The sequence below is a fragment of the Pleurodeles waltl genome, chromosome 6 (genome assembly GCF_031143425.1).
Source record: "Pleurodeles waltl isolate 20211129_DDA chromosome 6, aPleWal1.hap1.20221129, whole genome shotgun sequence".
Classification (NCBI taxonomy): Eukaryota; Metazoa; Chordata; class Amphibia; order Caudata; family Salamandridae; genus Pleurodeles; species Pleurodeles waltl.
In genome coordinates this window covers 366,222,236-366,239,405 of record NC_090445.1, presented here as the reverse complement: position 1 = coordinate 366,239,405, position 17,170 = coordinate 366,222,236, and the positions used below count along the sequence as shown (strand labels likewise).

The window sequence follows — 17,170 nt, the reverse complement described above, 5'->3', positions numbered from 1 at the left end:
AGTAAACAGATCTCCCTTGGGTGCTCTCCTTTGGGAACTGTTCACTGCAAAGTGTAGGGATAGTCTCTTCACACTCTGGAAAAGATGCAGAATCCTATGACCTCATGAAGGCTACCCTGATTGAGGACTTTGGATTCTCCACTGAGGAGTACAGGATTAGGCTCCTACACAGGGGCTCCTGTGAACAGGACTAAGTACCCAAAAGGACATTGGTGAGGGATTCATTGAATGGCAAAAGGGGCTCTGATGTGGAAGCCCCTGCCTGAAGCACCTCAGTCAGGAGATTAGCTACCTACTATAGAGGTCAGGTCCAAAGACCAAGGACTTCAGCCGCCCTACTGACCACCACTGCATAAGTCGCTCCCTTCGCCGTAGCCATGAGTTAGGAGGAGATAGCATGCCAGCGTCTGGAAGAACACGCGTATGCAGTATAGATAAGTCACCCATCTAAGCAGGCCTTACAGCCCTAAGAAAGGGTGCACTATACCACAGGTGAGGGCATATGTGCATGAGCACTATGCCCCTACAGTGTCTAAGCAAAACCTTAGACATTCTAAGTGCAGGGTAGCCATAAGAGTATATGGTCTGGGAGTTTGTCAAACACGAACTCCACAGCACCATAATGGCTACACTGAAAACTGGGAAGTTTGGTATCAAACTTCTCAGCACAATAAATGCACACTGATGCCAGTGTACATTTTATTGTAAAATACACCCCAGAGGGCACCTTAGAGGTGCCCCCTGAAACCTTAACCAACTACCTGTGTGGGCTGACTGGTTTTAGCAGCCTGCCACACTCGAGACATGTTGCTGGCCACATGGGGAGAGTGCCTTTGTCACTCTGTGGCCAGTAACAAAGCCTGCACTGGGTGGAGATGCTATCACCTCCCCCAGGCAGGAGCTAACACCTGGCGGTGAGCCTCAAAGGCTCACCCCCTTTGTTCCAGCACCACAGGGCACTCCAGCTAGTGGAGTTGCCCGCCCCCTCCGGCCACGGCCCCACTTTTGGCAGCAAGGCCGGAGGAAATAATGAGAATAACAAGGAGGGGTCACTGGCCAGTCAGGACAGCCCCTAAGATGTCCTGAGCTGAAGTGACTAACTTTTAGAAATCCTCCATCTTGCAGATGGAGGATTCCCCCAATAGGGATAGGAATGTGACCCCCTCCCCTTAGGAGGAGGCACAAAGAGGGTGTACCCACCCTCAGGGCTAGTAGCCATTGGCTACTAACCCCCCAGACCTAAACACGCCCTTAAATTTAGTATTTAAGGGCTTCCCTGAACCTAAGAATTTAGATTCCTGCAACTTACGAAGAAGAGGACTGCTGAGCTGAAAAACCCCTGCAGAGAAGACGACGACACCAACTGCTTTGGCCCCAGCCCTACCGGCCTGTCTCCCTCCTTCAGAAGAAAACTGCTCCAGCGACGCTTTCCCCAGGACCAGCGACCTCTGAATCCTCAGAGGACTGCCCTGCTTCCAAAAGACCAAGAAACTACTGAGAACAGCGGCCCTGTTCAACAAAGACTGCAACTTTGTTTCTAGAGGAGCAGATTTAAAGACCCCTGCAATCCCCGCAAGAAGCGTGAGACTTGCAACACTGCACCCGGCGACCCCGACTCGACTGGTGAAGAAACAACGCTACACGGAGGACCCCCAGGCGACTCCAAGACTGAGTAACCAAAGTTGTCCCCCCTGAGCCCCCACAGTGACGCATGCAGAGGGAATCCCGAGGCTCCCCCTGACCGCGACTGCCTGACTGAAATCCCGACGCCTGGAAAAGACCCTGCACCCGCAGCCCCCAGGACCTGAAGGATCGGAACTCCAGTGCAGGAGTGACCCCCAGGAGGCTCTCTCCCTTGCCCAGGTGGTGGCTACCCCGAAGAGCCCCCCCCCTTGCCTGCCTGCAACGCTGAAGAGACCCCTTAGTCTCTCATTGAAACCTATTGAAAACCCGACACGTGTTTGCACACTGCACCCGGCCACCCGCGCGCTGCTGAGTGTGTACTTTTTGTGCTGACTTGTGTCCCCCCCCCCCCCGGTGCCCTACAAAACCCCCCTGGTCTGCCCTCCGAAGACGCGGATACTTACCTGCTGGCAGACTGGAACCGGGGCACCCCCTTACCTCCATTGAAGCCTATTTGTTTTGGGCACCTCTTTGACCTCTGCACCTGACCGGCCCTGAGCTGCTGGTGTGGTAACTTTGGGGTTGCTCTGAACTCCCAACGGTGGGCTACCTTGGACCCCAATTTGAACCCCGTAGGTGGTTTACTTACCTGCAAGAACTAACAATAACTTACCTCCCCCAGGAACTGTGAAAATTGCACTGTGTCCACTTTTAAAATAGCTATATGTGTTTTATGAAAAAAGTATATATGCTATTGTGATTATTCAAAGTTCCTAAAGTACTTACCTGCAATACCTTTCAAATGAGATATTACATGTAGAATTTGAACCTGTGGTTCTTTAAATAAACTAAGAAAAGATATTTTTCTATACAAAAACCTATTGGCTGGATTTGTCTCTGAGTGTGTGTTCCTCATTTATTGCCTGTGTGTATGTACAACAAATGCTTAACTCTACTCCTTTGATAAGCATACTGCTCGACCACACTACCACAAAATAGAGCATTAGTATTATCTCTTTTTGCCACTATCTTACCTCCAAGGGGAACCCTTGGACTCTGTGCATACTATTCCTTACTTTGAAATAGTGCATACAGAGCCAACTTCCTACACATGCACAATCTGCAATGGCAGTGTGCATGTGTTAGGTGAGGGGTCCCTTAGGATGGCACAATACATGCTGCGGCCCTTAGGGACCTTACCTGGTCACAGAGCCCTTGGTAGAACTGGTACCTTTTACAAGGGACTTATCTGTGTGCCAGAGGTGTGCTGTAAGGAAATGCCTCCTTGGCATGGTTGCCCCCTGACTTTTTGCCTTTGCTGATGCTATGTTTACAATTGAAAGTGTGCTGAGGCCTGCTAACCAGGCCCCAGCACCAGTGTTCTTTCCCTAACCTGTACTTTTGTATCCACAATTGGCAGACCCTGGCATCCAGATAAGTCCCTTGTAACTGGTACTTCTAGTACCAAGGGCCCTGATGCCAAGGAAGGTCTCTAAGGGCTGCAGCATGTCTTATGCCACCCTGGAGACCTCTCACTCAGCACAGACACACTGCTTGCCAGCTTGTGTGTGCTAGTGAGGACAAAACGAGTAAGTCGACATGGCACTCCCCTCAGGGTGCCATGCCAGCCTCTCACTGCCTATGCAGTATAGGTAAGACACCCCTCTAGCAGGCCTTACAGCCCTAAGGCAGGGTGCACTATACCATAGGTGAGGGTACCAGTGCATGAGCATGGTACCCCTACAGTGTCTAAACAAAACCTTAGACATTGTAAGTGCAGGGTAGCCATAAGAGTATATGGTCTGGGAGTCTGTTTTACACGAACTCCACAGCACCATAATGGCTACACTGAAAACTGGGAAGTTTGGTATCAAACTTCTCAGCACAATAAATGCACACTGATGCCAGTGTACATTTTATTGCAAAATACACCCCAGAGGGCACCTTAGAGGTGCCCCCTGAAACTTAACCGACTATCTGTGTAGGCTGACTAGTTCCAGCAGCCTGCCACACTAGAGACATGTTGCTGGCCCCATGGGGAGAGTGCCTTTGTCACTCTGAGGCCAGTAACAAAGCCTGCACTGGGCGGAGATGCGAACACCTCCCCCAGGCAGGAGCTGTAACACCTGGCGGTGAGCCTCAAAGGCTCACCCCTTTGTCACAGCACCGCAGGACACTCCAGCTAGTGGAGTTGCCCGCCCCCTCCGGCCCGGCCCCCACTTTTGGCGGCAAGGCCGGAGAAAATAATGAGAATAACAAGGAGGAGTCACTGGCCAGTCAGGACAGCCCCTAAGGTGTCCTGAGCTGAGGTGACTAACTTTTAGAAATCCTCCATCTTGCAGATGGAGGATTCCCCCAATAGGGTTAGGATTGTGACCCCCTCCCCTTGGGAGGAGACACAAAGAGGGTGTACCCACCCTCAGGGCTAGTAGCCATTGGCTACTAACCCCCCAGACCTAAACACGCCCTTAAATTTAGTATTTAAGGGCTACCCTGAACCCTAGAAAATTAGATTCCTGCGACAACAAGAAGAAGGACTGCCCAGCTGAAAACCCCTGCAGAGGAAGACCAGAAGACAACAACTGCCTTGGCTCCAGAAACTCACCGGCCTGTCTCCTGCCTTCCAACGAACTCTGCTCCAGCGACGCCTTCCAAGGGACCAGCGACCTCTGAATCCTCTGAGGACTGCCCTGCTTCGAAAAAGACAAGAAACTCCCGAGGACAGCGGACCTGCTCCAAAAAGACTGCAACTTTGTTTCCAGAAGCAGCTTTAAAGAACCCTGCAACTCCCCGCAAGAAGCGTGAGACTTGCAACACTGCACCCGGCGACCCCGACTCGGCTGGTGGAAAACCAACACCTCAGGGAGGACCCCCGGACTACTCTCCGACTGTGAGTACCAAAACCTGTCCCCCCTGAGCCCCCACAGCGCCGCCTGCAGAGGGAATCCCGAGGCTTCCCCGGACCGCGACTCTCTGAAACCTAAGTCCCGACGCCTGGAAAAGACCCTGCACCCGCAGCCCCCAGGACCTGAAGGACCGGACTTTCACTGGAGAAGTGATCCCCAGGAGTCCCTCTCCCTTGCCCTAGTGGAGGTTTCCCCGAGGAAGCCCCCCTTGCCTGCCTGCAGCGCTGAAGAGATCCGTTGATCTCTCATAGACTAACATTGCGAACCCGACGCTTGGTTCTACACTGCACCCGGCCGCCCCCGCGCTGCTGAGGGTGAAATTTCTGTGTGGGCTTGTGTCCCCCCCCCGGTGCCCTACAAAACCCCCCTGGTCTGCCCTCCGAAGACGCGGGTACTTACCTGCAAGCAGACCGGAACCGGGGCACCCCCTTCTCTCCATCCTAGCCTAGGCGTTTTGGGCACCACTTTGAACTCTGCACCTGACCGGCCCTGAGCTGCTGGTGTGGTGACTTTGGGGTTGCTCTGAACCCCCAACGGTGGGCTACCTTGGACCAAGAACTGAACCCTGTAAGTGTCTTACTTACCTGGTAAAACTAACAAAAACTTACCTCCCCCTGGAACTGTGAAAATTGCACTAAGTGTCCACTTTTAAAGTAGCTATTTGTCAATAACTTGAAAAGTATACATGCAATTGAAATGATTCAAAGTTCCTAATGTACTTACCTGCAATACCTTTCAAACAAGATATTACATGTTAAATTTGAACCTGTGGTTCTTAAAATAAACTAAGAAAAGATATTTTTCTATAACAAAACCTATTGGCTGGATTTGTCTCGGAGTGTGTGTACCTCATTTATTGTCTATGTGTATGTACAACAAATGCTTAACACTACTCCTTGGATAAGCCTACTGCTCGACCACACTACCACAAAATAGAGCATTAGTATTATCTATTTTTTACCACTATTTTACCTCTAAGGGGAACCCTTGGACTCTGTGCATGCTATTCCTTACTTTGAAATAGCACATACAGAGCCAACTTCCTACATGTGCCAATTGTGGAAACAATGGTACATTTTTAGGGAAAGAACACTGGTGTTGGGAACTGGTTAGCAGAATCCCAGCACACTCTGTCAAGTCAGCATAAAGATCATGCAAAAAGTGTGAGTGTCTGTGCAGGGGGGTGGAGGGAGTGTTGTAACAGCAACAAGTGCCAGTTTCCTACAGTCCCGCTGTGTGAGCTCAAAATGTCACACAGAGTGTGTTGCTTTCAGAGCTTGGACTCGAAAACTCTGAACCCGATGGAAGAAAATCTGGGGGTGCAGCCTGAACCCTTGTGCATTGCGAAAAATGGGAGTCACAACAGGTCTTGAGACTCATTTCATCAAACAATAGCAACGTTACAAAGTATGGAGCCATCACTAGATGCCCTGAGCATGTAAAGCATGTAGAACTACAAGCACAAATACTATGATGGCTGTAAGGAAATGCCTCCTTGGCATGGTTACCCCCTGACTTTTTGCCTTTGCTGATACTAAGTTATGATTTGAAAGTGTGCGGAGGCCTGCTAACCAGGCTCCAGCACCAGTTTTCTTTCCCTAACCTGTACTTTTGTTTACACAATTGGCACACCCTGGCATCCAGGTAAGTCCCTTGTAACTGGTACCCCTGGTACCAAGGGCCCTGATGCCAGGGAAGGTCTCTAAGGGCTGCAGCATGTCTTATGCCACCCTGGGGACCCCTCACTCAGAACAGACACACTGCTTGCCAGCTTGTGTGTGCTGGTGAGGACAAAACGAGTAAGTCGACATGGCACTCCCCTCAGGGTGCCATGCCAACCTCACACTGCCTATGCAGTATAGATAAGTCACCCCTCTAGCAGGCCTTACAGCCCTAAGGCAGGGTGCACTATACCATAGGTGAGGGCATAAGTGCATGAGCACTATGCCCCTACAGTGTCTAAACAAAACCTTAGACATTGTAAGTGCAGGGTAGCCATAAGAGTATATGGTCTGGGAGTCTGTTTTACACGAACTCCACAGCACCATAATGGCTACACTGAAAACTGGGAAGTTTGGTATCAAACTTCTCAGCACAATAAAAGCACACTGATGCCAGTGTACATTTTATTGTAAAATACACCACAGAGGGCACCTTAGAGGTGCCCCCTGAAACCTTAACCGACTACCCGTGTAGGCTGACTATTTTAGCAGCCTGCCACACACCAGACATGTTGCTGGCCACATGGGGAGAGTGCCTTTGTCACTCTGTGGCTAGTAACAAAGCCTGTACTGGGTGGAGATGCTTATCACCTCCCCCGGCAGGAACTGTAACACCTGGCGGTGAGCCTCTAAGGCTCACCCCCTTTGTTACAGCACCCCAGGGGACTCCAGCTAGTGGAGTTGCCCGCCCCCTCCGGCCACGGCCCCACTTTTGGCGGCAAGGCCAGAGGAGATAATGAGAAAAACAAGGAGGAGTCACTGGCCAGTCAGGACAGCCCCTAAGGTGTCCTGAGCTGAGGTGACTGACTTAGAAATCCTCCATCTTGCAGATGGAGGATTCCCCCAATAGGGATAGGAATGTGCCCACCTCCCCTCAGGGAGGAGGCACAAAGAGGGTGTAGCCACCCTCAGGGTTAGTAGCCATTGGCTACTAACCCCCCCAGACCTAAACACACCCTTAAATTTAGTATTTAAGGGCACCCCAGAACCTAGGAAACTAGATTTCTGCAATCTAAGAAGAGGAGGACTGTTGAACTGAAAAACCTGCAGAGAAGACAGAGACACCAACTGCTTTGGCCCCAGCTCTACTGGCCTGTCTCCCCACTTCTAAAGACACTGCTCCAGCGACGTGTTCCCATGGTCCAGCAACCTCTGAAGCCTCAGAGGACTACCCTGCATCTAGAAGGACCAAGAATTCCCGAGGACAGCGGCTCTGTTCCCCAAAGACTGCAACTTTGCAACAAAGAAGCAACTTTGAAACAACACAGGTTTCCCGCCGGAAGCATGAGACTTTGCACTCTGCACCCGACGCCCCCGGCTCGACTTGTGGAGAACAAACACCACAGGGAGGACTCCCCGGCGACTACGAGACCGTGAGTAGCCAGAGTTGACCCCGCTGAGCACCCACAGCGACGCCTGCAGAGGGAATCCCGAGGCTCCCCCAGACCACAACTGCCTGCTTCAAAGACCCGACGCCTGGTAAAGACACTGCACACGCAGCCCCCAGGACCTGAAGGATCCGACCTCCAGTGCAGGGGCGACCCCCAGGTGGCCATCTTCCGTGCCCAGGTGGTGGCTACCCCGAGGAGCCCCCCCTTGCCTGCCTGCATCGCTGAAGAGACCCCTTGGTCTCCCATTGATTCCTATTGCGAACCAGACGCTTGTTTGCACACTGCACCCGGCTGCCCCGTGCCGCTGAGGGTGTACTTTGAGTGGGCTTGTGTCCCCCCCGGTGCCCTACAAAACCCCCCTGGTCTGCCCTGCGAAAACGCTGGTACTTACCTGCAGGCAGACTGGAACCAGGGCACCCCCTTCTCCATTGAAGCCTATGCGTTTTGGGCACCACGTTGACCTCTGCACCTGACCGGCCCCGAGCTGCTGGTGTGGTAACTTTGGGGTTGCCCTGAACCCCCAACGGTGGGCTACCTTGGACCCAACTTTGAACCCCGTAAGAGGTTTACTTACCTGCAAAAACTAACAAACACTTACCTCCCCCAGGAACTGTTGAAAATTGCACTGTGTCTAGTTTTAAAATAGCTATATGCCATTTGTGTGAAAAGTTCCTTAGTGAAGTACCTTTCATTTAAAGTATTGTTTGTAAATCTTGAACCTGTGGTTCTTAAAATAAACTAAGAAATGAAAATGTCACTTACCCAGTGTACATCTGTTCGTGGCATCAGTCGCTGAGATTCACATGGTATGCATGACCTCGCCATCTGGTGTTGGGTCGGAGTGTTACAAGTTGTTTTTCTTCGAATAAGTGTTTTCGAGTCACAGGACCGAGTGACTCCTCCTTCTGTGCTCATTGCGCATGGGCGTCGACTCCATCTTCGATTGTTTTCCCCGCAGAGGGTGAGGTAGGAGTTGTACTATAGTAATAGTGCCCGCGCAATGAAAAATGTAAGTATGTACCTATTAAAGGATTAAATAATATATATACAAATGTACAAAATTGAAGGTAACTTCTGAACTGCTACAGGCTTCCGGGGAGGTGGGTGGGTCCATGTGAATCTCAGCGACTGATGCCACGAACAGATGTACACTGGGTAAGTGACATTTTCAGTTCGATGGCATCTGTCGCTGTAGATACACATGGTATGCATAGACTAGTAAGCAGTTAGTTCCCCATAAGCGGTGGTTTAGCCTGTAGGAGTAGAAGTTGTCTGAAATAGAGTTCTTAATACAGCTTGACCTACTGTAGCTTGTTGTGCGGATAGCACATCTATACAGTAGTGTTTGGTGAATGTGTGAGGCGTAGACCAAGTGGCTGCCTTACATATTTCCTGCATTGGGATGTTTCCTAAAAAGGCCATTGAAGCACCTTTTTTCCTTGTTGAATGTGCCCTGGGAGTAATGGGCAGTTGTCTTTTTGCTTTAAGGTAGCAGATTTGGATGCATTTAACTATCCATCTGGCTATACCTTGTTTTGATATTGGGTTACCTGCATGAGGTTTTTGGAATGCAATAAATAGCTGCTTAGTTTTTCTGATGTTTTTTGTTCTGTCAATGTAGTACATTAATGCTCTTTTGACATCTAATGTATGTAGTGCTCTTTCAGCCACAGAATCTGGCTGTGGGAAAAAAACTGGTAGTTCTACCGTTTGATTTAGATGGAATGGTGAAATAACTTTTGGTAAAAATTTTGGATTAGGTCGTAGGACGACCTTATTTCTATGTATTTGTATAAAAGGCTCTTGTGTTGTGAACGCTTGAATTTCACTTACTCTTCTTAGAGATGTAATGGCGATGAGAAAGGCAACTTTCCAGGTTAGGAATTGTATTCCGCAAGAGTGCATGGGTTCGAAAGGTGGGCCCATGAGTCTTGTTAGAACCACGTTTAGGTTCCATGAAGGAACAGGTGGTGTTCTTGGTGGTATAATTCTTTTAAGCCCTTCTATGAATGCTTTGATAACTGGTATCCTATACAAGGAAGTTGAATAGGTAGTTTGCAGGTATGCAGATATTGCTGCAAGGTGTATTTTAATAGAAGAGAAGGCTAGCTTTGCTTTTTGTAAATGGAGCAAGTAATTTACTATATGTTTTGGAGTTGCGTCTAGTGGTTGTATCTGATTATGATGGCAGTACCAAACAAATCTTTTCCACTTACTTGCGTAGCAGTGTCTAGTGGATGGCCTTCTGGCCTGCTTTATGACTTCCATACACTCTTGGCTAAGTTGTAAGTGTCCGAATTCTAGGATTTCAGGAGCCAGATTGCTAGATTCAGCGATGCTGGGTCCGGGTGTCTGATCTGTTGGTTGTGTTGCGTTAACAGATCTGGTTTGTTGGGCAGTTTGATGTGTGGTACTACAGACAGATCTAGCAGTGTTGTGTACCAGGGTTGTCTTGCCCACGTTGGTGCTATTAAAATGAGTTTGAGTTTGTTTTGACTCAATTTGTTTACTAGGTAAGGAAGGAGAGGGAGAGGAGGAAAAGCGTAAGCAAATATTCCTGACCAGTTCATCCATAGGGCATTGCCTTGGGATTGCTTGTGTGGGTATCTGGACGCGAAGCTTTGGCATTTTGCGTTCTCTTTTGTTGCAAATAAGTCTATTTGTGGTGTTCCCCAGAGTGTGAAGTAGGTGTTCAGAATCTGTGGGTGGATTTCCCATTCGTGGACTTGCTGGTGATCTCGAGAGAGATGGTCTGCCAGCTGATTCTGGATCCCCGGAATAAACTGTGCTATTAGACCAATTTGATGGTGGATTGCCCACTTCCATATTTTTTGAGCTAACAAGCTTAACTGCGTTGAATGTGTTCCTCCTTGTTTGTTTAGATAATACATCGTTGTCATGTTGTCTGTTTTGACAAGGATGTATTTGTGGGTTATGATTGGTTGGAAAGCTTTTAGTGCTTGAAAAACTGCTAATAATTCTAGATGATTTATATGCAGTTTTGTTTGATGCATGTTCCATTGTCCTCTTATGTTGTGTTGATTGAGATGTGCTCCCCACCCTGTCATGGAAGCATCTGTTGTTATTACGTACTGTGGCACTGGGTCTTGGAAAGGCCGCCCTATGTTTAAATTTATACTGTTCCACCATAGAAGCGAGAGGTAAGTTTGGCGGTCTAGCAACACCAGATCTAGAAGGTGACCCTGTGCTTGAGACCACTGTGAGGCTAGGCACTGTTGTAAGGGCCTCATGTGCAGTCTTGCGTTTGGGACAATGGCTATGCATGAGGACATCATGCCTAGGAGCTGTAGTATTGTTCTTGCTTGTATTGTTTGGTTTGGAGACATGTGTTGAATGACTCTGTTGAAATTTTGGATCCTTTGTGGAGTTGGCGTTGCTACTCCTTTTGTCGTGTCTATTATGGCTCCTAGATATTGCTGTACTTTGCTTGGCAGAATGTTTGATTTTGCAAAGTTGACGGTGAACCCTAGTTTGTAGAGGGTTTGTATGACTTGATTTGTGTGGTTTGAGCATTGTGTGAGCGAACTGGTTTTGATTAGCCAGTCGTCTAGATACGGGAACACATGTATTTGCTGCCTTCTGATGTGTGCAGCGACTACTGCTAGGCATTTTGTGAATACTCTTGGAGCGGTTGTTAAACCAAATGGCAATACTTTGAATTGGTAATGTATTCCTTTGAATACAAACCTTAGATATTTCCTGTGTGATTGATGTATTGGTATATGGAAATATGCGTCTTTGAGGTCTAGGGTTGTCATGTAGTTGTGTTTTTTGAGCAATGGTAACACTTCTTGTAGTGTGACCATGTGAAAGTGGTCTGATTTGATGAATGTGTTTACTACTCTGAGGTCTAGAATTGGTCTCAGTGTTTTGTCCTTTTTTGGTATCAAGAAGTACAGTGAATAAACTCCTGTGTTTATTTGTGTGCTTGGTACTAATTCTATTGCATTTTTTTTTGCAGTAGTGCTTGAACTTCTATCTCTAGAAGCTGTGAATGGTATTTTGATAAATTTTGTGATTTTGGTGGTATGTCTGGAGGGAATTGCAGGAATTCTATGCAATAACCATGTTGGATAATTGCTAGGACCCATGTGTCTGTAGTTATTTTGTCCCATGCTTCGTAATATTGACGTATCCTCCCCCCCACTGGTGTTGTGTGGGAGGGGTGAGTGACGTGTGAGTCACTGCTTGTTGGTAGTGGTTTTGGGGCTTTGAAATCTTCCTCTATTCCTAGGGAATTGCCCCCCTCTATACTGGCCCCGAAAACCTCCCCTGTACTGTCCCTGGTAGGTGGGCGGTGCAGACTGTGAGGTGCTAGCTTGTGTGGCCTGACCCCGAAACCCTCCTCTAAAAGGTGTTTTGCGGAAGGTGTTATAAGATCCTCTGCTCTGCGGGGAGTAGAGTGCGCCCATGGCCTTGGCAGTGTCAGTGTCCTTCTTGAGCTTTTCTATGGCTGTGTCGACCTCCGGACCGAACAGAAGTTTTTCGTTTACTGGCATGTTAAGCACTGCCTGCTGAATTTCTGGCTTGAATCCAGACGTTCTGAGCCATGCGTGCCTACGGATGGTAACCGACGTATTAATGGTTCTTGCGGCCGTGTCTGCTGCATCCATGGAGGAGCGTATTTGATTGTTTGAAATGTTTTGACCCTCCTCAACAACCTGTTTTGCTCTTTTTTGCAGATCTTTTGGGAGATGTTCAATGAGATGCTGCATCTCATCCCAGTGGGCTCTGTCGTATCGCGCTAGCAGCGCTTGTGAATTTGCGATGCGCCACTGGTTTGCTGCTTGGACAGCAACCCTCTTCCCGGCTGCATCGAACTGCCTGCTTTCTTTATCTGGGGGAGGTGCATCCCCAGAAGTGTGTGAATTTGCCCGTTTTCTGGCAGCCCCTACCACCACAGAATCTGGTGGCAGCTGAGAGGTGATGAATACAGGGTCCGTAGGAGGCGCCTTATACTTTTTGTCCACCCTAGGCGTCACTGCCCTACTTTTAACTGGCTCCTTGAAAATGTCCTTTGCATGGCGTAGCATGCCTGGGAGCATCGGCAGGCTTTGGTAGGAGCTGTGGGTTGAAGAGAGGGTGTTAAATAAAAAATCATCCTCTACTTGTTCCGAGTGTAGTTCCACATTATGGAATAGTGCTGCCCTAGCCACCACTTGTGAGTAGGCTGTGCTGTCTTCCGGTGGTGATGGCCTAGTTGGGTATGTGTCTGGGCTGTTATCAGACACTGGTGCGTCGTACAAGTCCCACGCATCCTGATCTTGGTCATCGTGGCTCATGGCGGTGTGAGCTGGCGAATGTGACTGGGTGTAAGTTGGCGAAGCCGGAGTTACAAGTGGAGGCGAGGGAGGAGGTGTTACCTTTTGTGCTGTTTGTTGCTGAGGAGTAAACTGAAGCGTTCTCTTTCGTTTGACAGGTGGAAGGGTACTGATCTTCCCAGTCCCCTGCTGAATAAAGATACGCTTTTGCGTGTGATCCACGTCAGTGGATTGCAGTTCTTGTTCAAATCTATGTTTCTTCATTTGTGAAGACATAGAATGCTCTTCAGTATAGGAGCCTGAAACAGGGTCTGATGTCGCTTTTTTCGGCTCCGAAAACCCTGTTGATTGTTTTTTCGGCTCCGAGGTAACCTTCCTCTTTTTCTGTGCCGAAAATTCTTGGCCTCTATGGTCTTCGGCGCCACTGTCTCGGCGTCGATCCGTGTCGACACCGAACTCTCGGTGTCGATGCTTCTGTTTAGCACTCTCTCGGTCCCGAGGAGGCTGCGTGCCGGTGTCTCGACCGAAGTCGGACGATCTCGACACTGAATGGGCCTTTTTCGGTGCCGATTGTTGGTCACCGAGAATTTGGGTGGAGCCATGGCCGGTTGGCAGTGGCGTCCCCTGGGCCTTCTTTCCTTTTTTAAGTTCTGATCTCGACGTCTTACTCACAGTTTTTGTAGAGTCTAGCTCGTTGGAGTCTGAATCCTGGATGGAAAAGGATTCCTCCTGTTCCTCTTCTGTCTCGAACTGTCGACGCTCCTTTGGCGTGGACGCCATCTGCAGTCTTCTCGCTCGACGGTCGCGCAGAGTTTTTCGGGACCGGAACGCCCGACAGGCCTCACAGGATTCTTCGCTGTGCTCGGGTGACAGGCACAGGTTACAGACCGAGTGTAGGTCCGTATAAGGATATTTGTTGTGGCATTCGGGGCAGAATCGAAACGGGGTCCGTTCCATCGGCGTTGTTCTCCACGCGGTCGGGCCGACTAGGCCCCGACGGGGTGCCGAAATCTACCCCGAAGGGTACCGAAGCGCTTCGATGTTAAACGCGTCGTCGTATGTGTCTATCTCGAACCGGATCGCAACGATACCGTCGAAAATCTTCCGTTTTCAGCTATCTTTCCGTTCCGAAACCCGGAGCGACAGGAACACGTCCGAACCCGATGGCGGAAAGAAAACAATCGAAGATGGAGTCGACGCCCATGCGCAATGAGCACAGAAGGAGGAGTCACTCGGTCCCGTGACTCGAAAACACTTCTTCGAAGAAAAACAACTTGTAACACTCCGACCCAACACCAGATGGCGAGCTCATGCATACCATGTGTATCTACAGCGACAGATGCCATAGAACATATATTTTTCTATATAAAAACCTATTGGCCTGGAATTTATTGCCTGTGTGTACAACAAATGCTTAACAGTACCCTCTAATAAGCCTAGTGCTCGACCACACTACCACAAAATAGAGCATTAGAATTATCTCTTTTTGCCACTATCTTACCTCTAAGGGGAACCCTTGGACTCTGTGCATACTATTCCTTACTTTGAAATAGTGCATACGGAGCCAACTTCCTACAATGACATTTTGTATTGTTAAAATCCACAAGTGGCAGGTATGCATAGGTCCTTCAGGTATGTTAGAACCAAGTTAAGGACCCCCAATGAAGCATAATGTACAGGAAGGGGGAAACATGCACAACATCCTTAAAAAAAAAAAAACACATAACAATGAGGGGCTTAAACATCACCTTTATGACTTCAGGGTGTAACTTCCACCTGTGGTCCTCCTGTGAAAAGAACCTGGATGTGCTAATTTCATCTCTTTAGCTGCCAGGGAGGAATCCAGTACCAAATAGCCATAACCAGACTTTAAGCGGTCCTGAAAATAAAACCACTTCCCCAAAGACTTCTACTCTCTAAGGTTATATGGAAGGTTGTTTGCCTCAAGTAGGAAGCCCTTGAGAGCCTTTCTGTGGGACTAAGGAAAAAATAACTTTGCCTCCAGCAAGAGTCTCAAGCCACAACTTAATGTCCTGGTCTAAACACCAACACAGTTGCGCTGCCGACAACTTGATGCAGCAAGGTCTGCAAGGCTTTAAGAAGATATCTGATCTAGTATGGTTGAAAACCGAGGAATGTGTCTGTGAGACACCCTGAAAGATTTAGACAATCTGTGAGGCAAAGAAAAACAGGAAATTATGGCACTATATTACCAACTATACTTTTGATATCCTGTCTGGAGGAGAATGTGCCGTTGGCACCACCTGAAAGTGTTACGAGTCACTGCTGGGCAGATGTTTTCCAGGCCATGGTGGAGCCTAGAATTATGCTTAAGATGAAGAATTTGCATGAACAAGTACTCATTGGAAGGTAGAACTAAAAACATACAGCAGGATTCAGAAGTGAAGGTGAAGCTGGAGACTCTGTAGGGTTTATGTCAAGGGCAAGCAAGGACAAGGTTAGATCAAACTCTAATAATTTTAAGCAAAGGAGACATGCCCATACCCTTCCACGAGGTCTGAAAAATTGTCCAGCACACGATGCTCAGCAGCAATGGCCTTCTCATCCGGCCGCCCAACCTTCTCCAGAAAGCAGAGCGCTGGATCTGCACGCATAGTGTTGTATTTCTCATACCCTAGAAAAAATAAATTAAAGGTCATAGAAAGCTACCATAAACACCACAAAAAAGAAGCCAACTCCTTGTAAAGGTGTTTTTCCAGCATTGGTATCTTCCAAAGTTTGACATGCCATTTGATTACTCCTGTGTCAAGGTGGGAATCCTTTGGTAAAAATGGAACATAATACAACTCTAAACAATATATATATATATATTTTTTTTTATAGTCAGTTGAGTTCACTTGTATGCATTATTTACTCTGGTGTTGTCAGTCTACCCTCATACACACCCCTTGTTCAATTTTTTAGGAGGTCTCACAGACATACAACACCAAGAACAAACCAACTGAAACTATTAAGTGTGGATAAATAAGGAAAATGTTACTTACCCAGTAGACATCTGTTCATGGCATGTAGTACTGTAGATTCAAATGCTTTGCATAAGTCAACCATCTCGTGTTGGGCTCTGAGAAATACAAGCTATTTTTCTTCTAAGAATCTTTTCGAGTCACAAGATCGAGTGACTTCTCTCCGTGATAGTGCTCATGGGCATCGAGTCCTTTGTTATATTGTTTTCCCGCAGATGGGTGAGGTAAGGAATATATGGAAAATGTCACTTACCCAGTGTGAATCTGTTCGTGGCATGTAGTGCTGCGAGATTCACATGCTATGCATATATTCCACCATCAAGTGTTGGGCCCTGAGTGTTATGAGTTGTTTTTCTTCAAAGAAGTCTTTCTTCTAGTCACAGGATTGAGTGACTCCTCCTCTCGGACATAGCGTGCATGGGCATCGACTCCTTTGTTAGATTGTTTTCCCGTAAAAGGGTGTACGGAGGAGTGCTAGAGTGAAATAATGTAAATGTGCTATAAAATGTAATAAGTAAATAAGACGTCCATGAAAAAGTAAACATAAATACATATGTACAAATAAGAAACTGCAACGACTATAGGCTTCCGGGGAGGAGGAAGGGTGCATGTGAATCTGCAGCACCACATGCCACGAACAGATGTACACTGGGTAAGTTACATTTTCCTTCAATATCATGTGTAGCTGCAGATACACATGCTATGCATGGACTGAAAAGCAGTTCTGGAGGAGTTGAATTAGTTTGAAATAATGTTTCTAAGACAGCTTGACCAACATTGGCCTGTTGCTTTGAAAATACATCCACACAATAATGCTTTGTAAATGTATGTGGTGTAGACCATGTGACAGCTTTGCATATGTCTGCCATTAGAATGTTTCCTAAAAATGCCATAAAAGCACCTTTTTTCCTAGTGGAGGAGCTTTAGGAGTTACCAAAGTTGTTCTTTTGCTTTAATGTAACATGTTTGCATACATTTTACAATCACTCTACCTAATCCTTGTTTAGAGATAGGATTTCCTTTATGTGGTTGTTGAAAAGAAACTAAATAATGTTTAGTTTTTCTAAACTCTTTTGTTCTAGCTACATAATACATTGGAGCTCTTTTAAGGTCAAGAGTGTGAAGGGCTCTTTCAACAGTTGAATCTGGCTGTGGGAAGACGACCGGCAATTCCACTGTTTGGTTAATGTGAAAAGGAGAGACTACCTTTGGCAAGAATTTTGGATTAGTTCTAAGTACAACTTTCTGCTTGTGTACTTGGAA

General features: G+C 47.7%; 1 protein-coding gene across 6 annotated transcripts in view; it reads right to left on the bottom strand.

Annotated features, from left to right (window-relative positions):
- Nucleotides 1-17,170, bottom strand: part of CHD8 (chromodomain helicase DNA binding protein 8) — a 1,013,809-nt gene that overhangs the window by 479,191 nt on the left and 517,448 nt on the right. For all 6 annotated transcript variants that reach the window (XM_069238270.1, XM_069238269.1, XM_069238274.1 and 3 more), the window contains exon 26: nucleotides 15,429-15,558. In XM_069238270.1, coding sequence (XP_069094371.1) covers nucleotides 15,429-15,558 — 130 coding nt within the window. The remainder of the gene's footprint in view (nucleotides 1-15,428; nucleotides 15,559-17,170) is intronic.